The sequence below is a fragment of the Chenopodium album genome, chromosome 24, assembly GCF_948465745.1.
Source record: "Chenopodium album chromosome 24, dcCheAlbu1.1, whole genome shotgun sequence".
Lineage (NCBI taxonomy): Eukaryota > Viridiplantae > Streptophyta > Magnoliopsida > Caryophyllales > Amaranthaceae > Chenopodium > Chenopodium album.
The window spans coordinates 38,483,685-38,511,131 of record NC_137857.1 but is presented as its reverse complement, the minus strand read 5'-3'; the positions used below and the strand labels follow the sequence as shown (position 1 = coordinate 38,511,131).

Sequence of the window (27,447 nt, the reverse complement as noted above, 5' to 3'; positions counted from 1 at the left end):
TTTTCCCGAGAATAAAAATTGTCGAGATGTTTGCCATGGTCCCTTATACCTTTTGTGAAATTAATTAGGTGGGTGGAACCATCCAATTTGCTTTTAAATTGCCATTTTTACCCGTTTTCGTACATGCCTCTTGTATTGGCTATAAGCTCTCACGAGGCCTTTACGTTGCCGAATAATGGTCATATATTGGTCCACATAATATTATATGATCCCGGGATTCATCCCTTAGTGTTTAGTGAAATTCCAACACCAGCTCCCGACACCTCCTAAATCGCTCCGATTTCGTGTATTATAGTAGAGTTGTCAATTTGGGTATCCAAGTCGGATTTGGGTTGGGCCAAATCATGTCTCAGGTTAAATTAGGATCTGGTGTCGGGTCAATCTAGCCTCATATCATATTCAAGTTTGGGTCGGGCCAATTTTAGTTGAGTTTATTTTGGGTCGTTCACCTTTTCGGATATATGTCGGGTTCAATTCAAGCCAAATTGAGATTGGATTCAATTTCAGGATCGGGTTGTGTTTGAGTCTGGTTTGGGTTAATAGATGGTACATTCGGGTTCTAGTTAGTGTTGAGTTGGGTTTTGGTTTAAGTTCAATTCCAATAAATATCGATGTGCTCAAGTTGGACCTATATAATTACGCCTTCCATAATTTGAATAGCTTTATCAAGATTTTATTAAACCTATATATGAGTAATAGAGAACAAAATGTGTACAAGCTGAATCGGATTGTGGATTTACATATTTGTACCCGTATATAAGTTGAACAAAAGGTATATAAATTTTATTAAACCTTCCATGACTCGAGTACAGGTTCTAATTAGGTCGAGTACTATTTCGGGTACAGATTGTTGTTGGATCGAATTAAATCGGTTGACGGTTACTCTCGAGTCGGGAGCAGGTTTGGGTTCAGGTCAAAAAGTATTGGATCAAATCGGTTGTCGGTTAACATATGGTCAGGTTCAGGTCGGGTTACAGGTCACTAGTTTTACCCCATTGTACGGGTACAGGTTGGGTTTAGATCATTGCTTGTTCAGGTTGAGTTCTCGAGTCGGGTCAGTTTTGACAGCTCTTTTTTTTTTTGAGCAAAGGAAGTTCAGCATTAAGTAATAGTTATATTACAACCACTAGTTTCAACTGGGACATCACCAGTGCAAATATTCATAGAGTTTTCACTACCTAGAGTTTGGTCTCTAACAAAAGCATCATTACAAATTGATGGTGGTTGTTGCAAAATACAAATCTCATTGATCTTTTGAAGGTTCTTCCTCGCATCCTTTGCCAAAACATCTGCCACAGCATTTCCATCCCTCGATTCATAGTGCATATCCAGATGGAGCTCCCGTTGGTGGTCCCTGCAATTTTTAATTAAAGATGGAAGATTAGGAAAGTTTTCTGCAGTTTTGATTTCCTCTACTGCTCTCTTCGCATCAGAACAAATAATAATGTTGTTCCATCCGTTATCTTTGACCAGAAGCATAGCAAGTTCAATTGCTTTTAGCTCATCAGCATCATGACTACTAGGGAGATAACCTTTCCACATTAAAGTTGTCACCCAACCACCCAAGCTGTTGCGTACCACAACTGCACACCCTACCTCTTTTGTCGAGGCAACAAAAGAAGCATCACAATTAGCTTTTAGAAAGGAAGGAGGGGGGGGGGGGGAGTCCAATGCTGCAATATGGGCTTTTGACTTTCAAAGTAAGGCTTGGAGAAGTGGTACTCTGAAGCAGCCCAACGGCATTGTTGGATTGAAGAAGTAAGGGGGGTGTTTTTGTTTGAGAAGTACCAATTGTTCCTTCTCAGCCAAATCTGCCATAGAGTGGAGCAGAAAACCACATTCCAAGGCAGATCCCAAGCAATTTCTGAGGTGATAGACAAGTTCTGAGAGAGCCAAGAATTCCAATTCTGATCCGATGGCAGGGAAGAAGGGCAAGGGATAAGATTCCATATCTCCTTAGCCCTTATGCAATGGATAAACAAATGAGATGAAGATTCATCTTCCTGGGGGCAGAATAAGCATTTGAGGGGGATGGTCTGGATTCTTTTGTGGAGGTTTAATCTATGAGGAATTCTATCCCACACCAAAAGCCAAAGGAATGATCTGATTTTTGGATGGGTTTGGGCTTTCCAAACTAGATCCCAATCAAAGTTAACAGAAGCTCCACTGTCAGACCTATCTAGGATAGCAGATTTTGCTTTTTTGGAGTCAAATTTCGATTTATAAGTCCAAGAAGAAAAGTGAGAGTCAGAGTTGTTTGAGAATGGAACAGAGCTAATGAGATCAAAGAGGTGATCTGGAATTTGAAAGGACGGAATCAGTTCCAACTGAAAGGACAGAATCAGTTTTGACAGCTCTACCAGAAACATATACTATGTACTAACGTACATACGAAGTACATTCCAATCACTATTGGTCAATGTGCTAGCTTATTATTGAAGTTATGTAACTAGAGACGAGAGATTCAGGGTGTGGAATGTGGATCATTAGACCAAGTTTAATCCTCATGAAAATTGAGGTCAGCCGAATGAAAAAAGGTTTTGTCACTATGTTGGTCCAATTTTCATCTTAGTTATTATTGAGATAAATTTATTTGTAACAACTTATCTTCTTTAAACTTATCTTTGCTTTTAAATTCCTGCCTTCCCCTGTTCTACAGAAACTAGACGCCCTTTAATTTCAGTGTAAGTTACACCCTCGAAGAGGCACTTCTATAGGAGCTGTTTACAGATAACATGAATGCAATCGACAAATATAAAGCATTCTACTATCAATAGATTTATGAAAATCATTCGCAACTTTCTTATAGCCATCACAGTTACAGGGTTAATAACCTGTTTGTATCGTCCTGCAGTAGCTGATCTTAGAAAATATAAAGCAAGAGTGACTAACTAGAGATGATCAATCAACAAATACTTAGCATCTGGAAAAAATCTGCTAAACATTTAACACTAAAATATAGAGTCTATTATATAAATTTGATAATAGATGTATCAAGAAGTTGAATCGTTCACAAATGACTAGCAGTACATGCAGTAGCAGCTTAGTAAAAACCGTATCACAGAGGGGAGGATAGACTACAGCACTAAAAAAATGTTATGAAATCAATGTTTGCGAATTTAACTAGCTTGATTCCTCATGAAATGCTTAGACATAATACTCGTTATGAAATCAAGCCTGCAAATGAGATATAATACTTGTTATTAATCTATTCTGAAACCTTATACATTTAAAAACCTAGCAACACAGTAAGTAAAATTTTATGCTGCATGATTCAGAATCATCAAACCAATTGTATACTGTTATATATTTTCCGATAGTTATCAGTAACTTAATACCTCCAGGAAAAAGCTAGCCTGTAATAAGGAAGTTAAGAGTTTAAAAGGCTTAAGATGTTACAATTATAATTGTACAATTACAGGCCTCAAATTGCCACAAGAAGACCAATATGACAAATGCAGGATAGAATTGAAAGTGCATCACAAGATGGACAGGTTAAGCACCACTTTGTGAATATATAGAGCATATGCTACAAATCATAACTTAGATGTAAATGAAAGTGGCAAAGATGACATTCATAAATTTTACTTGTGATCTTCCAACATTGGCCACGGCCTACAAATCTGTTTCGTCGATCATGGGAAAGATGTCAAAGTCTGACCTTCAGTCCCTTTGTGCAACACCAAGCTCTCTTCATAAGTATCTATAGTTATACGATCACGAGCTAAGCGTCTCAAAGTTATTATATGATGAGTAGAAAATTCGTAAGAAAACAACTCAAAGCAATTGTGTATGATAAATGTATCAGTGTCCTGATTATAAAAGACCCTTGGACAACAATATGTCCAACTCTTAAGTGTAAACAATTCCCTACTATTTGAATCTCTTGAACGCCATAGCCTCCACGACGGCTCCTCATTATCATCCTTATCCATAACCCATATGCGAAACCATACAGAAGACAAACTGAAAACAGCTAACGACTCGCCAAGAACGAAAATAAACCTATAGTCTTCTCCGTGCGTCGTGACATCCGGCAACTCCACAGAGCTAAAGTCCTCAGAATCAAAATCAAAGGAGACGAGATGAGTCTTGTGAATCCAGTACCAAGCCCCTCGAAAGAAAAAACGCCTAAATAGAGGTGGCATCCACGCCATCGAGGGGTCATTACTCTTCCTTTTTATTTCAGAACTCCAACTATGATTTTGAAATGAATAAATTGCAATCAACACATCCCACATACCTTTGCCACACCTATCATCATGTTTAATGGCAGCCACCTTATAACTGCTGTCGCCAGAAGAAGGATACCCCAACACGTAGCTCATTCGATGGAAGTATCAAGGACTTTTGAATTGAAGGGTTCCACAATCTCAACATAACTTTGTTGCCAGATAGCTTCGTAGACATCAACATCAGCCCATTACAGGTTCCAAGAAGTTCATATGACTCGTAAATCGTACAAAGATGATCAGTTATCTTAAATGTATCAGTGCTTCGAACGGTAAATATAAATTGATCGCGGCCTTCAACGCTTCTTATGACTAGTACATTAGTGCTTATACGATTGTTTGTGTTGAGGTGGAATCCTTGGAATCGATTAGAGAACACCAGAGTTTACAAACACACCTGAATCTTAGTAGTGTTTTCACCAGTAGCCTTGCAAGTATGTCCCTCAGTAAAATCATTGGTATGTGAATTTCTTAGTTGTCCAACATTCTCATCTTCTTGTTATCAATTGGTATGTGAATTTCTTGGCCGTCCAACATTCTCATCTCTTTGCTCAAATGCAGAGTAAACAGCTTAGCCTTTTAAATTTTGTAATTATATATTTGTAATACACATTACATAACTAGGAAGACTCCTAAACCTACCAAATTTTTCACACGTCTAACAAGCCTATATACTAACTTGTTATTAACTGCTAGGCAAGGGTTAGGATGCTAATTTAATCTTTTCTATTTTTCCAAAGCTAATCTAATCTAATCTTTCAAATAAACAAAAAAGTCTCAAATCTAATCTAAACTATAGTATAATAAAGGAAAAATTGCAAAAAACCACCTTTTATAACAACTTTTTTGTAAAAAAACACCATATAAAATTTTTTTTGTAAAAGAACACCTAAAACCGCTTTTTTTTTTTTTTTTTTTGCGATATCACATCTTAGTCTGGTTTCCGTCCTTTGACTTGGTTTTCAGGCATTGACTTGCACGTGAGAACCACATGCTCCAGTGAGTTTCCCCTTTTCTTTTTTTTTTTCCCCAATTTACCCTCCATTTCTCCAATTTAACTTTCTCTCTCCTCCCTTCTTCTCTGACAACCCAATTATTCACCTTTGATGAAGAAATCTGCATTTTAAAGCATGAATTGTTGCAATTAACCTAATTTCGAGTAGGGTAAGTTGATGTAATTACTGAAATTTCTTGTAAATTATGTTGGGTTTTCGAATTTTCATAAATTAGGGTTCTTAATTTTTGCCCACAAATGATGAAATTAGGAGTAACTTCGAAAGGCCAATGTACACCAATGTGGCCTTTAATTCAATATATATTTTTTTTAAATTGTATGTGCTTGCTCTATTGGGCTTCAATGTAGGAAGGGGATAAAGAGGTGAAGTGGGGTTTTTGGATGGATGGGGCTCAATGAACGGGGAGGAATTTTCATGGGAGCATATTGGGTGAGGTGGTGTTGGTGAGAGTGGTAGTGAATTAGTGGTGGTGGTAAGGTGGTGTTGGTGGGGGTGGCAATGAGGTGGTGGCGGCGGTGAGGGAAAAGAGAAAAAAAAAGAAAGGAAGAAGATCACGTGACCCACACGTGCAAAGTCAACGTCGGAAAACCAAGTCAAACGCCGGAAACCGGATTAAGGTGTTACTTCGCAAAAAAAAAAAAAAAAAAGTGGTTTTAGGTGTGTTTTTACAAGAAAATTTTTATAAGGTGTTTTTTCGCAAAAAAGGTGTTATAAAAGGTGGTTTTTTGCAATTTTTCCTATAATAAAAGATACTAGATATAAGCCCGTGCGATGCACGGTTCTAGTAAATCTTTTTATTAATTTATGATTTTTTTATATGAAGATCATTCATTAGATATTTGGATAAAATTACTAATATCATAAGATATTTTTATTTTTAACAAATCAATTTATTTATTGGTCCTTTGCAAATGCGTTTTTTTATATACTTGTTCTGTTTAAAAAATGTTAGTCTTATCTAGAATCTTTTAACTATTAAAAAAATTAGGGGGAATCTTCTAAATTTCTCTTTATATATAAGGAAAAACATGGTGATATGAGATTTAGTTTTATTCGTTTCGATGAGTACGTTATTAATATCTAATTTTTATAATATTTGCTAGGGAGATTAAAGATATTTATGATCAAAGATTTACATCCATATATGTGAAAAAGATAATTATTAGTTTTTTAAATAATTTAAATTTTAATTGTTCACTATTCGTTATTTTTACCCAGGTGGCAAAATTCTTAACTCTTATTTGTCACTTTTTCTTAGGTGGCGGGTGAATTTTTTAATTCTAAAACAAATTATTAATCTAAAATTTCATTGGTCAAAATAATACCTTTTCTTATGTGGTGCGCCGAATGCTCTCCAAAAATGCCTACTTTATTTATATATATTAGATTATTAATATTTATATTTAGTGGGTGTTTATTATCATTAATAAGTTAGATATTCATATGTAATTTGCGTGGTCTGCTGGTTGGGTTTTGGGGATTGAATTATGGGTTTTTGTTTTATTTATTTATCTTTTTGGTGTACATGTAATTTATCTATATAATTGAATTTTTACCTTTTTGTTCCCATGAAAATATTTTAATTCGTTGATTTTAATCTACGTGGCATTAAAATAAGAGATATATCAAATCTAATTCGTCACTTTTATCTAAGTGGCGAGTGAATTTTTTAATTCTAAAATAAAATATAAATCTAATTTCTTATTGGTTAAAATAATACCTTTACTTACGTGGCGCTCCGAATGCTCTCCAAAAATGCCTACTTTATTTATATATATTAGATTAGATTAGATTGTTGAGAAATTATATTTTTAAATCTAATCAGTTGTTTTCTTATACTAGTACTGTTGTATTATTTTATCTTTTTGAGGACGAGTTGTTATCTTTTTTTTTTCTTTGAGATTTCAAGCCAGGAGATCTAACAAAGAATGCAGATTATAAACAAAATTAAACTACTAATTCAATATAAAAAAATTTAAAAAATAAAAAAATACCGTAAGAGTTGAACATCCTTGTAGACATGAAAACGCTCTACTTTCAAAGTGAGTAATCTTGCAATGATTTACCCTCTCCTTCCGAAATGAAGATGGCTTACAGAAATCTCCCAATACAAAAAGGAGAGTAACCGGCCATTTGATCCACCTTCGCCTTGTATAACACAGTATGAAGTTATTAGTGGTCACTATAGTCTTGAGTTGCTGTTAAAATTCTTCAAGATCTTGATAAGTCCAAATGTCTGCCAACAGACTGCCATAAACAATTATCTGCAAGAAGAACTGCACACAAGTAAACTTGTTCTTTGAGTCTTCACATGTTAACAATTCATGCATAAGCAGCATAAATCTTACGAGGAGAATGATATTGCACTTTAACAAGGCTTTCAAATTATTTGGAGGTTTATACTACTTTACAGAGGACATACCTTTTCTTACGGTATGATTTACGGATAAAGCCCAGCTATGATCACACAAAGAACACAATATAAGATAAGCCCTATAACTTGCAAGGGTTTCAAGATCCTGTTTCTCTGTTAGTTAAATCTTTGTGGCACATTTTATCATTCTTATGAGCAACTAAAGGTTATCATAAACAAACTTGCATATCCTGTTTCGAAATCATCTACGATAGCAAAGTGCAAACAGAAACATATGCATACGAAGTATTAGGTTCTCAGAGCAGGAACAGATACTGAGATGATTCACATGCAATGTGCAACAGAGCATCAGAATAATGCCAAGATAGCAAGGAAATAAAAACCCAACAATACACAAACTGCTGAAACTGAAGCTAGCAGTGAGTTCCTTCATGTCCCGGGCAATCTCAGGTTTTCAGCAGTAACTGAGAAAAGATAGCGCACCCAGGTACATAGGGTAAGGCTTTTGACTGATTTTGTTGTATACGAAATAGTTTTTTTATAAGGTCACAGTGAAAAGCAAGAGGCTGATAATCTAGAAAAGGCTACATATTTTGGTTGGGTGTTACAAATAAAAACAACTCATTTTTACCCTATGCTATCCTTGCAGACCTTACGCAGATAATTGCTCTGTAAAAAAGATCCTAAACCAAAACACCAAGCTACTGGAGGTAGTAGAGTTTGCTGTATATTATCAAAGCTCCAAAAGAATAGTCCATAACACCTCCTCTTTCATTCTAATTTCTCGTCAATAACAACAAGGTCAACAACATTGGTGAAACAATCATAAAATTCTGAATATAGAGTATGTTCAGTTCAATTTTACCTAGCAACCGATATCAAAGCACAAGTTGCAGTAGGCAATTGGAATATGCACACCAGAGAAAGGACATCGAAGCAATATTTGCATAAGTTATATATATGGAATTGAAATGAATATGGGTCAGATCATAACAATAAGACCCAAAACAATTTGTCATATACATAATGCACATAGATGAAGGGAACATATTACCAAGTATCCTACAGTAATTGCCTTCTAAACAAGTCTTTTTGCTGGAAAAGACATAAAATTGATGCCAACAAAGACAAACTGAAGCCGTTTTCTATGATTCAAAACCTGAAGCCTTGATCACACCTCCTTTGATGGCAGAAGTTGGGAACTTATGTGCTCAATCTCAGGGAGATAAATATTGAAGTTCTTCATGATCGAAACAAGTAATCCAATCTCAGTGAGTACAAATAATCCAATCTCAGTAAGTACATATGAGATCAGACAATCCACCATCAAGACCTTCATAATTTTTGGTCCTGCCTAAGTGCCTATACACACAGCAAAGCTGCCGTGGCAGCTGCAATCAGTGGAATTTCATCATTCATCTTCCTTCCTCCTACAATCGTCTTAAAAGTTATAGTCGTCCTCATCATCATCATCAGTATCATAATCATCATCATCCATCCACTCCTCATCATCTTCTTCGCCCTCAGAAAAAGCCGAGAACCTCCCACTCCCAGCACTCAACTTCCCACCCGGGATACCAAGTTCATCCACAATCTGATCCAAGTCACTCCCACCTTCAACACCCTCATCAAACTCCGAAATTGAAAACAACCCATCACCCCAATCACCCACTTCCTTCCTCCTAGGCACCAAATCCTTCTCACTCACCTCACCCTTCTCCACCCCGCCCCACGGAACCCACAAATCAGCCTGCATTCCCAACACCCCATTCCTATCCCCCACAACCACGGTCCCCAAATTCGCCTCCCCTGCCTTCCTCAACATATATCGAAAATCCGAATCATCTGAAACCAAGAACATCCAATCCACCCCTCTACTCATAGAATGCATCATCTGCCTCTTCAATGCCCAATCCGCCGCCTGCGGCTTATCCTCCACAGTCTTGACAAACACCCCAGCTCGCCGCAACTCCTTAGCTAAACCATACCCAACTTTAGGCGTAATCAAAGTCCTAGCAGCCTCCTCAAACTTATAATTCTTCTCTAAATACCTCTCCTTAAACTTCTGCCTCTTCTTCCCCTTCAATTGTTTCATCCTACTCAACTTCTTCTGCCTTTCCCTCTCATGTAATTGCCTAAAATGCTTCTTCAAATCTAAATTAGTCTTACACTTTCTACCACATACACTACAAACATAAGGCTGAGATGGGGTGATCATACCTTTGCGCTCAAGAAAATCCATCTGCCGCCTTGCACGGCGCTCCTCAAGGACCCGTGCAGGAAGATGCGAGAAAGCGTGCCGATTAGCATAAGCGGAGATGTCGACCACCTCACCGAACCGTGCGGCGAGCGTTCTCAGCGACACGGCCGCGTCGTAGGGTGGCCCACGAGGGGGTTTGTTATCCAAATCCCACAAAACAACCACCTTCGTTTGTTTAGGGGCGAAAACCCCATCTCGGGTCTGAACCATATCAATGTCGGAGGAGAGAGAATAACTGGGGTTGTGACATTGAAGAGGAGGAGAGAGAATTTGAAGTGGGGTTTGTTTTGAAGGGAAGGAGATGGAGTTTGGGGTTTTTTTGAAGGTTGGAGGAGAGAGAAAATGGGTGGATGAAGATGGGGGTGTTTGTGAGAGATTTGCAGGAGAGAGAATCATTGTTTTTTCCTGGGAATTTGAATTTTGGGGATTGAAGTTTAAGAGGTTATTGGGAGGAGAAAGTAGGAGTTGCTAGACGTTGGTTGCGGCGGCGATGGGCGGTGAGCCGGTGAGAGATTGGAGATGGGAGATTCAGGCAGCTAGTGTGGTCAAGTGTGACATTATACTAATGTGGATAAAATATCGTGATTTACTACCTCGATTCAATTTACTCACAACAATTTTCTAAAGGAAAAATTGATTCTAATAATTCCACCTTTGACCGGTTCGTCGTTAATAATCCTACATTTTGATTATTATCTAAAAATCCCATCTTTAGGGGACATTCTCTTCCAATGATCCCTTGTAACCGGTAACCTGTTCTTTGGGTAAATTTTATTTTTTTGTTTTGTTTTTATTTATTTATTTATTTAGTTTTTTAATATTTTGGCCATGCACTAGGCCTTCTCTCCCTAACCACCAATCCCACTTCATTTCCAACCACTACGCACCAACAACAACAACGAACTACCATGCAATCCCTTTGCCCTCGATGTTCCCAGCTCACTACTAAGTAGTCACACCACCAGCACCCACACCACCTTTTCACTAGCGAGCTATCATCACTGAACATTGCATCACCTGTGCAAGAGAAATTTAGTCTTCTTACAGTCCTTGCACTCTAATCGATCTGCCATCGATCGATAGCAAATCGACCTCCAATTAAACCACCTGCAATTAGCAATTCATCCACCTAAAAGCATAATTATGGCCTCCAATCCAACAATTTGACACCAACAACTTCAATTGATGCTCCAATTTGAAGACCCAAGATACGCTTTTATTGTGGTGCCGGTGGGCGTTTCAAGGTGAGAAGGATTGGGCTGGCGTTTTTCATGGATCAGGGAAGGTTTGGGTTGGGAGTTTCGGGAGTGTGGGATGGCTAAAATGAATCATTTTGGGGTACGGTGTTTCGGGGGTGGGGGTGGCTGGGGTAGGCTGTTTCAGGAATGGGTGTGGCTGGGTTAGTGTTTTGGAGGTGAGGGTGGTTGGTTGTAGTGGGATTGGTGGGCTTCCTAGCTGGAAAATATGGAGGAAGGAGGGAAAAGGATAAGGAAGAAGAAAAAGGGAAAATTTTAAGTTTTAATTTTTGTAAATAAAATAAATGAAAAAAATATATATATTTCGGCAAATTACAAATTGACATGTGGCATGTTAACCCATTATACCGGTTACTAACAGGTCAGGGACCATTAAAAGAGAATACCCCCTAAAGGTGGGATTATTAGATAATAATCAAAAGGTGGGATTATTGACGGCGAACCGGTCAAAGGTGGGATTATTAGAATCAATTTTTTTTCTAAAATGAAAGGTTTAATTTACTCGCAATAAACTTGTTTCTTTCTTTTTTTAGTATGTTTTTGGATGGTAATTGATCAATATACCCTTACTTTTTTTATAAACAACCTTATTAATTTACAAAACTGATTTCAATAGATGAAACCCCAAGCTTAATTATTTAAACCCTTATCCCCTTTAATTTTCTCTTTCCTCCTCCAACCTCATTTTCATGGTGGTTTCGTGGTATTAAGAGCGGTGGGGTTCGTCGGTAAATAATGAAGAAAATGAGTTTTCTCTCTCCTCCTTCCTCGTGGTTTCAAATCGGTGACCTTGTAGTTTCAAATCAGCAAGTTTCCAATTGAGGGCTTCGGTGGGTTGGTGGTTTCGGTGTTGGTCGGTTGGTGGTAGATTGTGGGTGCGTTGGGTGGTTGGTGGTGCCAGGTGCGTCGATGGTCGGTGGTGCCAGGTGCTTTAGTGGTAGATCGTGCTGAATAAAAAGAGGCACACGCGTACTTGTGTGAATAAAAAGAGGAATGCAAATGTATACTTGTAAACACTAGTAGAAAAATTGAAAAATACAACGCTCATTGGCCACCGGTTTTTGAAAACCCGTGGCAAAAATTAGTGGCGGGATGAAGCAAAGAGTTATTGCCACCGGTTCAACCAAACCCGTGGCAAAAATTTGAAAGGCCACCGGTTTTGAACCGGTGGCAATAACTAAGTATATTAAAAAAAAAAAAAAAAACCCGGCCCTTTATATACCCAAACCCTACCATTTCTTCTCCCAGCCGTTTCCTCCATCCTCCATCCTCCATCCTCTCTCCTCTCTCCATCCTCTCTCCTCAACCAAACATCCACCTCTGATCTCCTCCTTCTCTTAATTTCGACCTCAACTCCGATCTCCTTCATCCTCTCCTCCTTCTCTTTCTCTCTCATCTCTTCCCTCTCCTCCTTCTCTTTCTCCTTCTCTCGATCTCTCTCTCTCCTTCTCTCCCTCTCTGTTCCCTCTCGTCCTCTCTCCTCCGTTCTCCTCCTTCGCCACCATCAACCCACGAAATCACCACCACGCCGCCACCACACCAGCAACACCAACATCAACAACACCGACAGATCTACATCATCAACACCAATTTTCGCCTTGATTTGTGCATGTTTATGGATCTACAGGTAAATGCCTTGATTTTTATGGATTTGATTGTTGTAATATTGTTCGAAATTGATTTTCGAAATTTATGGGTTTAATTGATTTTCGAAATTTCTGGGTTTAATTGATTTTCGAAATTTCTGGGTTTAATTGATTTTCGAAAGTTTTGGGGTTAATTGATTTGCCGGGTTTGATTGATTTGCGTTTAATTGTGATTGATTTTCGACAGTTTATAGGTACATGCATGATTTTTGGGTTTTTTTCGCAATTTTTTTTTTTTTAGTTTTAATAATTTATGATTTTGATTTTGTTTTTTTTTTTGGATTTTTCGCAATTTTTTTTTTCGCAATTTTGATTTTTTTTTTTTTTTTTTTTGGATTTTTTTCTGGGTTTTAAAAAACTGATTAGTGTTCTTTTTTTTTTAATTCCGATATTAGTGTTCTGTTTCTTATTTTCATCAGCTTAATTTAAACTGATTAGTGTTCTGTTTTTTTTTTTAATTCCGAGATTAGTGTTCTTTTTTTTTTATTATTCAATTTATATTTTTGTTTTAATTGATGCAGGTATATTGATTTGGATGTGAAAGTGAAGAATCAAGATTTTGATTTAGATGTTGTATGGGGTTTTTGTGATTTTGATGTTGTAATTTTTTATGATTTATATTGTAATTTTTTACTGATTTATTTGATGTAATAATTGTTGGATTATATTGGAAATTTTTTTTTTAATTAAATGTTGTAATTTTTCGATTAAATTGAATGATATTGTTCGATTTATATTTAGATGCTGTCATTTTTTTTTGATTTGATTGTTCAGTTATATTTCAAGTAAAAAAAACAAAAAAAAAAATAAATATATATATGTTCATTGCCACCGGTTAACCGGTGGCAATAGTTGTTAAAACAAAAAAAATATTGCGGGAACGACTATTGCCACCGGTTAACCGGTGGCAATACTTAATTTTGCCACCGGTTTTGAACCGGTGGCCTTTTCAACCGAGTATTGCCACCCCCCAACTGGCCACCGGTTCAAAACCGGTGGCATAGGGGGGTTTTGAACCGGTGGCCAATTGATATTTTCGCCTAGTGAAATTACTATGCATAATTGCTTAACTGGTATTGAATATAGAAAAATAGCATCGAAGGAAATAACCATTAGTATGTGATTGATTTCTTACAAATTGAGTTCTAGTTTAATGTGCAATTATTTAAAAGTTGTATTATTTAAAAGTTGTATTATAACGGAAAATTAAATACGAATGTTACAAATATGAAGAGTTTTGAGTGATAGATACATAGGGTGACATGTAACGATAATGTGGCGTCAAATCACATTGAGGGAACGGTGACACATGGCGATAGCATGTTGTCCCTTTGTGTTTTGATAGTATTATAGATTTGGATCTTTGTGTTAGCAATGTGTTGGTCTATCTTGAAACATCATTGTTAATGTTCAAATTATTGAAGTATGGTTTATGTTGAAATGCAAAGGTGTTAAAAAATTGATCCAAGGTTAAATAATTCGCTAAAATAATTCGGCCTCACACGACTTGATGTAATTAGACCTAAGACATGAACTATATTTAGCATTACTAAAATTTAAAATGACTTGACGTCGCGTAATTAGACCAGACTTGAATTTGATCTTTAGTTCGAATTAATGGCCTGGGCATCAATGGAATAGCATTTATTTTATTTAATATTTTTTCTAAAAGAATGGGATATGAACTTTTTTTTTTTTTTTTTTGACGAGAAGAAAAGGGATTTCATTAATAAAATATAGCCAAACGACACTTACATATATTTCCTAAGAAATCAAGAAATCCAACCTTAGTCCATCGCTTGACAATGTACTCCTTCGGAATTTTACATACACAATAATTCAAACGATACACATAAATTGAAGGGCATGTAAACAAAGTAAACGCATCTCACTAAAATACATGCAAGTGCATTATATATCATGATTTTTTTTGTTACAAACCAACTCATGCTTAATCAAATCCTCTCCGGGTCTCCATAAAAGATATGCATATTCAATGAAATGTAGACCAACATCTAAATGGTCATATGCAGTATCCTTAATGAACTTTTCTTAAATAAGACGATTACCGTCTTGTGGTTGAAAAATACTTAAATGAGTAGGGAGTAGTGTTGTGAGGATAATTTTGTCGTTTAGTGGAGGGTATACACGTGAGTGTAGGGATTAAAGGATTAGGAATTGTAACGCGTCAAGCCTGCATAGATTTAGGTTTGTTAAATTAAGTTTATTGGACAAAATAAGAATTATAAGCTCGACATGTTTCCCGCCTAAACCCGTAAATGATCGCTTTTATTGTACACACACTAATAAATGACGTGAAATCGTTACGAATTAATAAATTACATTAAAATAATCATGCTATTTTTTTTTTTGCCTCATAATTTCTATACTCTTTATAAAAAAGACTGGAAAAAAAAATTTAGATAAAAAACTATTTATTTTGTTTACTTTGAGAATTTCTTATGTTGATATACTTGTATGGAAAGGGAATATCTATGCGCATAACGAGCAAGTAGGTCTGCTAACTCATTTCACTCTCTAGGGATGTGCTCGATTGTCCAATCATTGAGTTTAAGTAACTCACTCATCAGGGAACTAATAATTGTATAACAAAGTTCAATATTAAATAAATTTTATATAATTTAACTCTAAAAAATTTTAAAATTAATTTAATTATTTATATACTTACTAGTAAAGACGGTCAAATCTATCGCCAATCTGAATGTAAGAATGACCTGAAACCACCTCAACGACATCCAAAGAGTCGCAAACGAATGCAACTCTAGATATGCCTTCACCTAAGGCATATCTAACACCAACTACGAGAACCGCACACTCAGCCTCAAAGACAGAATCAACAAGTAACTATCCCTAGGTCGGTCTACGAGGGATAATCAGTTGGACGGGATGAACTAACTCCCGACGTTGAAGATTAAACATACTTATCACATATGATAGACAGAAAACATGTCATCCTGAACTATTACCTGACTACTAGTCAAATGGTTAACTATCAAATGGGAAACAATAACAATGAATTGGGTAAGTCATTGAAAAAGACTTAAAATATTAAAGTTTTTTAGAAAAAACTTTTGAAATATATCTTTAGGTTTGCTAGATTAAGTTCGTTGGACATAATAAGAACTATAAGCTCGATACATTTTCCGCCTAAATCCGTAAATTATTATTTTTATTGTACACACAATAACAAATTACGTGAAATCATTACGAATTAATAAATTTCATTAAAATAATCATGTTAATTTTTAGTTTTTTTGCCTCATAAATTCTACTAAGATACTCTTTGTAAAAAAGACTGAAAAATAATTTAGATAAAAAATGATAAATTTTGTTTACTTTCTTATAATGATGTTGTAAATAAAATATATAGTTTTTAATTTTAGAGAAAATTTAGTGAAAATAAGGGTATGACTGTATGAAAGATATACTAGGTTGAAAGTGAGATGAGGTCATTTTAGTCTTTTAATTTTGAAAAAAATAATTGGAATTGGATGAACAATGAACATTTTTTATCAGTGGATTGAACTCATTTGTCCCTAACTTATTTTATGTGAACCTAACAATTAAACTAATAAATTGTTTTAGTTATTTATCCCAAATATTTAATCATTGGACGATTTCAAGGTGATTTTTCCATCATTTATACCTCATAATACTAGACATTCATACATTTTACATTCATCAAAATCCATATATTGTTTAATTCATTATTGTGCAGCTTTTATATTGAACAATATGAATTATACATCAATATAAATATGATTATTTATTCAAGTGATCACTCCTTAACAAAAAGGCGACGTAGTTTTATGAAATGAAAAACCAAAAAAAAAAAAAGAAAAGAAAAAGCTTGGTTTAACAAGTTAGAGTTAATGGATTAAATTCAATCAACTTTAATTTCCTGTTTAATTTGACTTATTATATAGGTCTTTTTTGGTTGACATGGGAATTTCCCATAAGAAATTGCATTTCATGGGAAGTTATTTCCCTCACAAAATTCCTAGGAATTTCATAAGCAGTGTGGGAATTTAGAAATCCCATGACGGGGGTAGGTAATTTACTTCCCTTATTTGTGGGAAGTTGAAATTCCCAAGAATTTTCACTCTCTCCATTTTTGTTTTATGTGTCAACCAAACAACTTCTCAATTTATTAAATCACATGAATTTCCACTTCCCCTATTTTATGTTGTCAACCAAACAAGACCATAAGTTCTTTATTAATATAATAGGCCTTTCAAGAGTTGCTCTCTCTCGTTCATTTGGGTGGGGGTATGGGGCTATATCTATGGTCATTGACCAAGATCTATTTTAAAATGACAAGCAAAAACTTCAAATTGAAAAGTGAATCCATCACCAAAAACTTTTTCCTTAGCAACAAAACAATATACATACACAACTACAATTACAAAACATTAAAACACTTCAATCTCTAAGATCAAAATCAACCAAAACATTGAAACACTTCAATCTCTAAGATCAAAATCATCCAAGCTATCCAAAATACTAACAATTTGAGAAATTTTAGGCCTAGTTTTTCTAGAATTACCAACACAAGCTAATGCCACTTTACCTAATCTAACAATAGGCTTCATATTAGAAGGTATATCAATTCTTGGGTCTAAAAACTCACTATACCTCATTTCTTTAATTAAAGGCAAAGTCCACCCAACTAGCAACCCACCCTCGTTTCTCTTACCCGTCAAGAGTTCCAACAATACCACACCAATTCCATACACATCACTTTCTTTGCAAGCACCACCACTTTTCCCTTCTAACCAATACTCCTCATCAACATACCCTAAAAGCCCCATTTTCTCATTTTTTGAGGCTAAAAAAGACAACCCATAATCACACAACTTTGGGCAAAACTCCACATCTACCAAGACATTAGAGGGCTTGATACAACCATGGACTACTTGAGGTGCCATCTTCTCGTGCAAATACTCGACCCCACGAGCTATTCCTGCCGCGATCTTTAACCTTTGTGACCACCCCAAGAGAGACGGTCCATCTACATGTTGGTGCAAGTAGAAGTCCAAACTCATTGTGTCCACATACTCCATTAATATGATCCTTTCCCCCGGTGCCTCGGAAAAGCCCACTATAGGAACTATATTAGGGTGTTGGGCTAATGATAGTGACTTGATCACGGATTGAAATCCAAGACCGGCTTTACTTAATACTAACCATGGGTAGATTCTCTTAGCCACCACCAAGTCATCCTTGTCTAAAACCGCGGCATAAGTCGTTCCTAGGCGCCCTTTTCCAATGATCCTATGAGGATTGAACCGATCCGTGGCACTATCAATTTCCGATAAGGGATAATTCGTTGCACTTGGCTTGATAATAGTCGTTGTTGTCTCGAATTCTATATTAGGCTTGAATTGTTTTTTCCTACAAAGAAAGATAAGAACTATGGATAGAAGAACGATTGAAATTGAAAGAAAAGAAAGAGTGAAAGCATAGAATATGTGATTTCCATGATAAAAACTCATTTTTGAATGAAATTAATTATGTAACATAAAGTGTTCAAAGGCTTATATATGAAGGAGCCAAGTAAAAGGACTAAAAAGACGGTGCATCTATAGTTTGACAATAAGATTGTGTACACTTTGAAAAAGTTAAGAGTTTTGTTATTTTATTAAAATTTGGAATTTTTCTTCCTTTTTTTAAATTTTATAATGTTTTGGTGAATGGTTGGTTATCGCCCTCCTGCATATACTAACAAAAAGCAATGGATTACAACTCTCTTCTTGGTAGGGAACATTTAAATGTCTAACCACCATAGAAAATTAGAAACATACATATATATATTTTGTTGTATTAGTAAATTGATGTTTTACCCAAACTAAATTATTTCCACTTAGTTGGACTCTTTCTTCTGGTATCTAGTCATTGGTTTTAGCTAATAAAAAAAAAATTGTACTCCATACTAAATGATTAGTCACAACCATTAGTATTAATTAAGGAATTAATGAGTAAAAAAAATGTGCATAGATTGAGAGTGAAGGACAGTCTCAGAGACTAATGCCTATAATTTGACATTATAATTAATCCTTCCTTTTGTTTTCTATAGCAATTGTTGAATCAAACTTGCCTAACACCAAGAATTATCAGTCAACACTACTACAAGCTAAGATTAAGATGAGAGAGACGAGGGATAGCTCAAGTGGTTAGAATTTCAATCCTGATCCAGAAGATTCTAGGATCGATTCTTATCACCCTTGCTCTTGTGGCTCTCTAAGCACCCGAAAAAACAAGATTAAGACGAGACCTACTAAATTCTTGGTTTTTTTTTAAAAGAAAAGGAATATTGTTGTTATACACTCTTTCTGTATCAGGATTAGGGATGTCAGTGGGGCGGGTCAAGTAGGAGACCCGCCCCATCCCCGATGGGTCTCGGTTTGGCGGGTGGTGGGGCGGGGATGGGGATAAAAACCATACCCGCCATGGGTGATGGGGCGGGTTGGATTTTAAGTTGTACCCGCCCCATCCCTGCCCCGCCCCACTTCGTACCCACCCCATCCCCACCTCATACCCACGTCTATATATCTTAACAAGCAAAATTATATACTTTATACTATTTTATAAATTAATAATGTGAAATAAAAGATTAGTTATAATACTTTGTATTACACTTATATTATAAATAAAAATGTGTGTAATATTAATTTTTTTTTAAATCATAATCCGTATTAATTACGTAGGATTGTGTATTTGAGAACGGAGATTAGGTGGGTCTTAGGTGGGGATTAGGCGGGTCTTTGGTGGGGATGGATATCCAAGTGGAGGGTGGGGCGGGGATGGTTTTGGAGTTGTACCCGCCGTGACAGGGATGGGGATGAACTTTGGACCCGCCGCGGGGATGGGGATGAAAATTTTAGGTGGGGATGGGGATGGGAAGGCCAACATCCGCCTCGCCCCACCCCATTGACATCCGATGCACTATTTTAACTCGAAAAAAAATTAATAATAAAATATATAATAAATTTAATATCAATAAATAAAATATTTTTTAAAATTGATGGTTATACCTATATAACAATATATTGTATGATAAAATTAATTAATGTGTAACTAAAAAATTGTGGTGAAAGTTAGTATATAAAACGTGTTAGTTATTCAAGGCAGAGAGAGTACTTCGCAACATATAAACCTCGGGCATAAACCATGTTGAATTCATGCAAGGCTTGACACGATAAGGTTATTAGCTTAGTAATTACATTAAGTTCTAGAGGCTGGGTTTTGAAATTAAACTAAAATACAACTATGTAGGAGTTAACATCTTGAAAAATATTATCTTTCTTGCCTCTAGACTACCTACATTATATGATTATATATATCCCATAAATTACTTAGGGTCTGTTCACTTCAGCTTAATTGCAGTTCAGTTCAGTTCAGCTTAAATAATTAGTTCAGTTTAGCTCTAATAATCAGTTCAATTCAGCTCCTAATTTCCTTCTCTCATAAAATATCCATTTCAGCTCTATTCAGTCCAGTTCAATTCAGCTCCAATCAATTCAGTATAGCTTCAATCAGTTCAGTTCAGTCAATTCAGTAAATGTGAACAGGCCCTTAGTTTAGATTTATAACATTAAAGAAGATATTGTCTTGTCGGAAATTACACTCTCTCCATTCCTAATTAGTTTACTCAATTTGAATTAAAAATAATTTCGACCAACTATTATTTTTTTATTTTTTTGAATGAATGACCAACTATTTTTGATTAACTATAAAAACAAAATGTTACTTTGTAGTATGTAACATTAATTAAGGTTTATGTTTATGCATATCAAAGTTATTGTATATAAAAGTTAAAGTGTTCCAATTAATTAGGGACATCATATGCAAGAGTTTGAAAAGGCAAAGTTGTTACCAACAAATACTCGTAGAAACCAATCATCATTTAAATCCTCAACCTTCTCCCACGAATCCCCAATACAATTCCCCAATGGCCCAACCTCTTGATCTGCTCTTGCAAACACTTTGTTGGTTGTCGATATATGACATGCATCTTGTCTTAAGGTGTGGGTTTACAATTATACCCTCTATTTCAAAATAAATGTTTTACTTTGATCAGTATATTCATCAACACAACTAATGATACAGTTTAAGAAAAATTGAAAAATACCACCAACTATTGTATACATTTCAGTAATTACTAATACGAGTTTTACTTTTTAAATTACCACCAACATTTCTTTTCAAAATTAAAAAACTCCGACCTCTTTTCTCAAACCCTTCTAAATGACGTTACCGTGGCCCCACTACCAATTTTCCTCCTCTCTTCCTTCGATTCTCACCTTTTTTTTCTTCCTTCTTCTTCCTTTCTCTTTGCTAACCCTCAATCCTGATCAATCACCCACCCAAATTGAATGTTAGATGATACATTCATCACTATTCTCTCTCTCCTTAGATCCTTGCAAAAAAAAAATGTAACCTTAATTAGCAGTAAATTAAATCGCGAAATAAGAGCCAATTTTGCTACAAATTAACCCTAGAACAACTCCCCAAATTTAATTTATAAACCCTAATTTCAATTGGAAAACCCGCAAATTGATATTATATAACCCTAATTTAAAAAAACTCTCTATAACATGATTATGCCCTCGATCTTGCATTGTCGTTTGGCTTGAAGAACAAAATAGCGAATTAAATTCATTAAAAAAAAATCCTAATTGATTCGCAATTGATTTTAAAATTAGACAAAGAAGAAGAAGGAAAACAGAGGTAATAATCGAGGGAAAAGAGAGGTAAAATTAGTAGTGGGGCGGGGGCCCATAGTGATGTCATTTAGGATGGTTTGGGAAAAGTGGTGGGAGTTTTTTTATGTTTTAAAGGAATGTTAGTAGTAATTAATTACTAAAATGTGTACAATAGTTGGTGGTATATTTCAAATTTCCTATAATTTGTACTTCCTTCGTTTTTTGAACACTTTAACTTGTACATTATTCTCAAACTTCTCGATTTATACTTTGATAATATTACTTTTTTATAATCTTTACTTACGTATAATAAATAAATACTAGTGACTGAAATAATACATTGACAAGCGTTAAAAAAAAGTGTTGCAAGTTAAAAAACGAGTATAACAACATAAACTTCATTCCATATAATTCAATGGTGACATAACAAGTAACATTTGTATATTAGCACGCGTACAATATAGTAGCCTACTATATAGGACTACTAGAATATATTTAGAAAATGAAGAAGTAACGTTGATAAACCAAGACCATATCAATCACTTGGTTATTATTTATTATTGTATGAATACTCCAAAATCATAGCAAATTAGGGGGGCTTATTCAAAACTTGGACTGAAGCATCTTCACTATGTGTTCATCTAGCTGGAAGGCCTTGCTTAGTACAGCAACATTGATAGGTGGATCAGCCCCGAAAACGGCGTTAGCAATGGTGACGGTACCAGGGTTTTGGCTGCTTAGTCCAGCAATAGCAATGGCAGGATATTTTCCAATATTGAATTGAAAATGAATGAGACCTTGTGGAAAAACAAAAACATCACCTTTGTTAAGCACCTTTGCGAATAACTTGTTATCGCCGTTAGCAAGGTTGGAAGTTACAAAGCCTACATAGAGGGTTCCTTCAATAACCGTAAGAATTTCGCTTGCACGAGGATGAGTGTGAGGAGGGTTAAGGCCGTAAGGTGCATAGTCGATCCTAGCCAACGATATGCCGAGGGTGTTGAGCCCTGGAAGTTGTAATGCAGAGACTAGAGTCACAGCAGATTGTACCCTATTGCTAGTGTTCCCTGGCTTATCTAGTCCATCCTTAAAGAAATCCTCGGGTTTAGCATCCATTGGATTCTTACAAAACAATCCATTCACAAACACTGCAAGCAAATTTATTAAATAGCCCTTAGTTAGCATCAACTTAAAAAGTAAAGTACGTACAAATCAAAAATAAAATAAATTCACAACGTTTGGAATTGAATTGAACGGAAACAATAAAACATACATTCATTATTTGGGTCATTCACCGCAACACAGAAGTCTTGTAGCTGAGTAGGATCAGTCGCATAGGCCATGTAGGAAGACATGGCTAAGAAAGTAAGGTAAACAAGAAAATAACGAGCTTCCATCTTAGTGTTTATGAAATTGATACTCGTATGTCACACTAATAATGTATGTGAGTATAAGAGTATTACAAAGTGCAAGTTATAATTTTCTTGCATGCTAGACGATCCCTTTTATAGTACAAAGACGTGCATAGAATTGGTCATTAATTATCATGAAAATTCTTTTTTAATTGTTTAAATTTTCAATGAGGGTAGTTAGTTAATGGTATAATTTTTTACTTAGCAGGTAATGACCTCGTCAGTCTTGCATTATTGACATAGTCAGATCATGAAATATGATTTTAAATAATTAACTAAATCAACTAATGTTATAAGATTAGGTTGATCAGTTAGAGTAGTACGTTTTAATGATGCAATATTCCAAATATTGAGAGTACGTAGGATGCTTTTATAAATGCGAAAAACAGATAAGTACAGTCTAAAGTATGTACAACTGAGAATCTAAGATGCATGATATCTAACTAATACCTTTAGTTTTTAAAAGTTTTACTCATTTTTTATTTATTTTTTTTTTTTACTAATTTTTACACTTAACCATTTTATACCTTTTACGGAGTATCATTTACTATTCGTGTTGTCTACAACTCCGTACAATATTATAGGGTCCAATTCGTAAAAGCCACTTAATTGTGACCACTTTTTCTCTCCTCTTTATTTATGGAGTAGTACATATACATGTACCGTTTATGGTCCTCATTTTTGTTTTCATGATTTCGCTTGGTACATATAATGTAACATGTATGTAATGGATGAAGTATTATTTTAAAAAAAAAAAAAATTGTGACATCAAAACATTAGGTTTAAGGTTAAATTTAGTCTAATTCTAATGGTTCAAATAATGTTAAATTTTCTCAAAAAATATACTGTATTTTTCCTTCATGAGTAAAACAAAGAAAATTTTAATATGTTAGCAACTCTTACTCCCTTCGTATTTTTAATTAAGTTCTATTCACTTTTTGTTGTCATTCATTTTTCTTAATTTTACTCGTTCTATTTTCTTAAATCTATGACAACCTTTTTTTTTTTTTTTTGACAACAGCATAACATGACAACTTTTTATTCCATCATTTTTTTATCAACTAGTTCAACCTAGTTTAAGGGCTCAATTAAATTAAACAAATCTCATATATATATATACTCTATATCTCTTCTATGGATCTAAAGCAAAAGTAGTCTAATACATAGTCCTTATTATTTCCACTTCTCTTAATTTTTGTAGCTATATATAGCAATGTTAAACCCTAGATGTTGTGCCTCTCTTATCCGATCCTTTTCTCTCTAGAATTTTCAAAACTTAATTGTTATACGTAAAAATAGCCAATTATTTTCGAAAGTATAGTACAGAGTAATTTTTTACTCTCTCTCTAGGTAGTATGTTCTTGTGTTTTTTTTTCAATAGAACTGCATTGTTTGATTAAATTAATAAGCTCCCCTTTGGTGGGAATTTATTGAGTACTATAAGAGTTTGAGTTTTGTTATTGAGTAATGATAGAGTAGTAAATTTGGCTCCTTGATAATTATTTCAACACCAAGATTAAAGAAGGGTTAGGTAGTAAGTGTAAAAATTATTTTGATAAATTTATTTATTTACACTAGTTAATCTCTTTCTTAAAGTGCATGTCCAAAAAGTGTGTTGCATTTAATTTAGAAGAAAACGAAAGAAAATTTATTTTAGTAATATAGATGTTTCATGGACCATAATATCTAGTATGTATCAACTATCACAATGTTTCATATGCTCTCTCCTCTCTATTCTCTTTCTCTCTCCTCTTTTCTTCTTCTTCAAGCTAGAACATTCATCTCATTTTCTCAGAGAACGTAACACAAATTTCGCAATCGTCATCAATAGTCGTCTTCATGGTTCGTTCGTCGGTGATTCGTTCGTCGGAAATAGTGGTTTCACTGGGAGGGTAGTGGTGGTTTGATGACTCCGTCGTCGGAAAACAAGTTCAAAGTTTTTAAGGCCAAATTCGGCCATGAAAACTCTAGATCTAGAATTTTCAGGGTCAAATTTGGCCTTTTTAGCCATATTTGAAGTGATTTTCGAAACCATTGTTAAATCTAAAGGTATTTGTTTGATTTGATTTTTTTTTTAATGGTTTGGTTGGATCGGAGTTTGTTTGTGGGTTAGGGGCTAGTGGCAAGGCGTTTAGGTTGGTAGTGGTTCGTTGGTGGTGGTTGTTGGTGGTAGTTTTTTGTTGGTGGTGGGTAAGGCGTTACTAGATTCGGGGTTACTAGGTGGTCCGGTTAGGGGTTACTAGGTCGTCGGTCAGGGGTTACTTGGGGTTACTAGGGGTTACTAGGTCGGGGGTTACTAGGACGGTTAGGGGTTACTTCGGGTTACTAGGTCGGCGGTCAGGGGTTACTTGGGGTTACTAGGTCGGGGGTTACTAGGTCGGTTAGGGGTTACTTGAGGTTACTAGGTCGGGGGTTACTAGGTCGGTTAGGGGTTACTAGGGGTTACTAGGTCGGGGGTTACCAGGTCGGTTAGGGGTTACTTGGGGTTACTAGGTCGGGGGTTACCAGGTCGGTTAGGGGTTACTAGGTCAGGGGTTACCAGGTCAGTCAGGGTTACTTGGTCAAGGGTTACTAAGTCAGTCAGGGGTTACTTTTGTCTTGGGGTTACTTTGTCTGGGGGTTACTTTGTCATTTGCTGATTTGACAACCTGCCGCATGGTGCGGCCAGCCGCACCAGAAACCCACTGATCAACTATATGTCTATACATTGTTATTTTAAGGGAATTTTGACTTTTACCACCTTTGAAAAACCACTTAATTGAATTTACCACCTCCAAAAAAAAAAGATTTACTTTACCACCACCAAAATCTCCAAAAATTCGATTTTACCACCAACTAACGGATTCCGTCCATGAGTCCGTTAGTAGAGCCCACCTTTTTGACGTTTCTTCTTCATCTTCCCCGATTTCCATATCAACCCAGCCGGAAACAAAATTTACTCATTGTGGTTGGTCGGAATTTTGTGTGAGGGCAAGGGAGGGGTCGGAATTTGGTGTGGACTAGGGAGGTGGTCGGAATTAGGTGTGGTTTGGGTTTTACGAGCGCGGAAGTTGGTGGTGGCTAGGGTTTTAAGATTTGTCGGAATTAGGGGGGCTATATGGGTGGTCGGAATTTGGTGGCTAGGGTTTTGAGGTCGGAAATTGGTGAAAAGGGGGTCGAAATCCGATGTGAGGGCTGTGGCTGTGCAGTGCGATGCGGTGGTAGCGGTTAGGTGGTGGGGTTGGTCGTAGTGATTAGGTGGTGGCTAGGGTTTTAAGGTCGGAAATTGGTGGAAAAGGGGTCGAAATCGGTGCGGTGGCTGTGCGGTGCGGTGGTAGTTATTAGGTGGTGGGGTTGGTCGTAGCGATTAGGTTGTGGGGGCTGGTAGCGGTTAGGTGGTGGGGGCTGGTCGTAGCGGTCAGGTGGTGGGGCTGGTCGTAGTCGGTCCGGTGGAGGGGTTCTCAACGGTGGCAGCAACCACCGGTTGATGGATGGGGATTTTTTTAAAAAAAAATTGTTTTTTTTTAAAAATTTTTTTTCTAAAACTTACCCAATAATATGGCGACACGTGTGCAAGGCAGGATCCACTAACGGATTTATGGACAGAATCCGTTAGTTGGAGGTGATTAGTGTTAAAACTGATGTTTTATTTTTTATGAGGTGGTAAAGTAAATCTTTTTTTTTTTTTGGAGGTGGTAAATTCAATAAAGTTCGTTATTTGAAGGTGATAAAAATTAAATTTTCCTTATTTTAATGAAGGGATGAAACTATTATTTGATTCGAGTTGTTATTTGTTTGTTAAATTCATACATTGTATTTCATTTGTAAATCTTGTATGATGACTATCTATTAATGATTTTATTATAGTATGAAAATAAACGAGTACATCGTTATCATCTACTTTTGAATAAATAACATTATTTGATTACCAAACCACATTCATCACTTCAATCTAGTGATCTATAGAATTGTAGGGTACAAAAGGGAATAATGTACATCGGTCTAACTCTAATTATATACGTACAAGCTAAGAGTTGATATGTTTCGGAATTAAATTTATACTTCACTTTTTAATTATTCTATGTTTTTTATTTGAGAGCACTTTGACTAATGCAAATTTTTTTTTTTGTTTCTTTGACTAAATGATTTATAGCTAAGGAAAAGTTCGTTGTCACATTACTCACATACGAAGTATAGTCTTATCCAATTAGCCGCGATTTACACTTTTATATTGATAATTGAAAACATTGGTGTTTAATATATTGCATTGATTGATTAGCGAAATCTACAGTGTTACAAGTAAAAAAAACAACGGAAATATAACTTAAGAAAATGTATAGTATATTATTAAAACTCCAGTAAAGTATACTATTCAAAAACGACATAACAAGTAAAATGCGTGTGTTAGCACGCATACAACATAGTAGGATATATTTTAGAACATGAAGAAGTAACGTGGATAAAACAAGATGATCATATCGATCATTTGTTTGTTATTGTATGAAATAATACTTCAAAATCGTGGCACAATCAATTAAAGGTTCAT

The 27,447-nt window shown here is 35.6% G+C and overlaps 3 protein-coding genes across 3 annotated transcripts; all 3 read right to left on the bottom strand.

Annotated features, from left to right (window-relative positions):
* Positions 1 to 8,548: 8,548 nt before the first annotated feature.
* On the bottom strand, positions 8,549 to 11,426 carry LOC145610336 (uncharacterized). Its single transcript, XM_081665665.1, has one exon. It carries the CDS (start codon positions 10,276 to 10,278, stop codon positions 9,064 to 9,066), a length of 1,215 nt encoding a protein of 404 aa, XP_081521791.1. The 5' UTR covers positions 10,279 to 11,426; the 3' UTR covers positions 8,549 to 9,063.
* A 5,776-nt stretch (positions 11,427 to 17,202) lies between these two features.
* On the bottom strand, positions 17,203 to 18,412 carry LOC145612400 (phytosulfokine receptor 1-like). The gene has a single exon (XM_081667775.1). It carries the CDS (start codon positions 18,298 to 18,300, stop codon positions 17,269 to 17,271), a length of 1,032 nt encoding a protein of 343 aa, XP_081523901.1. The 5' UTR covers positions 18,301 to 18,412; the 3' UTR covers positions 17,203 to 17,268.
* A 3,701-nt stretch (positions 18,413 to 22,113) lies between these two features.
* Positions 22,114 to 22,907, bottom strand: LOC145611861 (germin-like protein). Its single transcript, XM_081667241.1, has 2 exons — positions 22,784 to 22,907; positions 22,114 to 22,658 (listed from the first exon to the last, which is right to left on the bottom strand). The coding sequence occupies exons 1-2, from the start codon at positions 22,905 to 22,907 to the stop codon at positions 22,114 to 22,116; spliced, it is 669 nt and encodes a 222-aa protein (XP_081523367.1).
* Between the last annotated feature and the right edge of the window lie 4,540 nt (positions 22,908 to 27,447).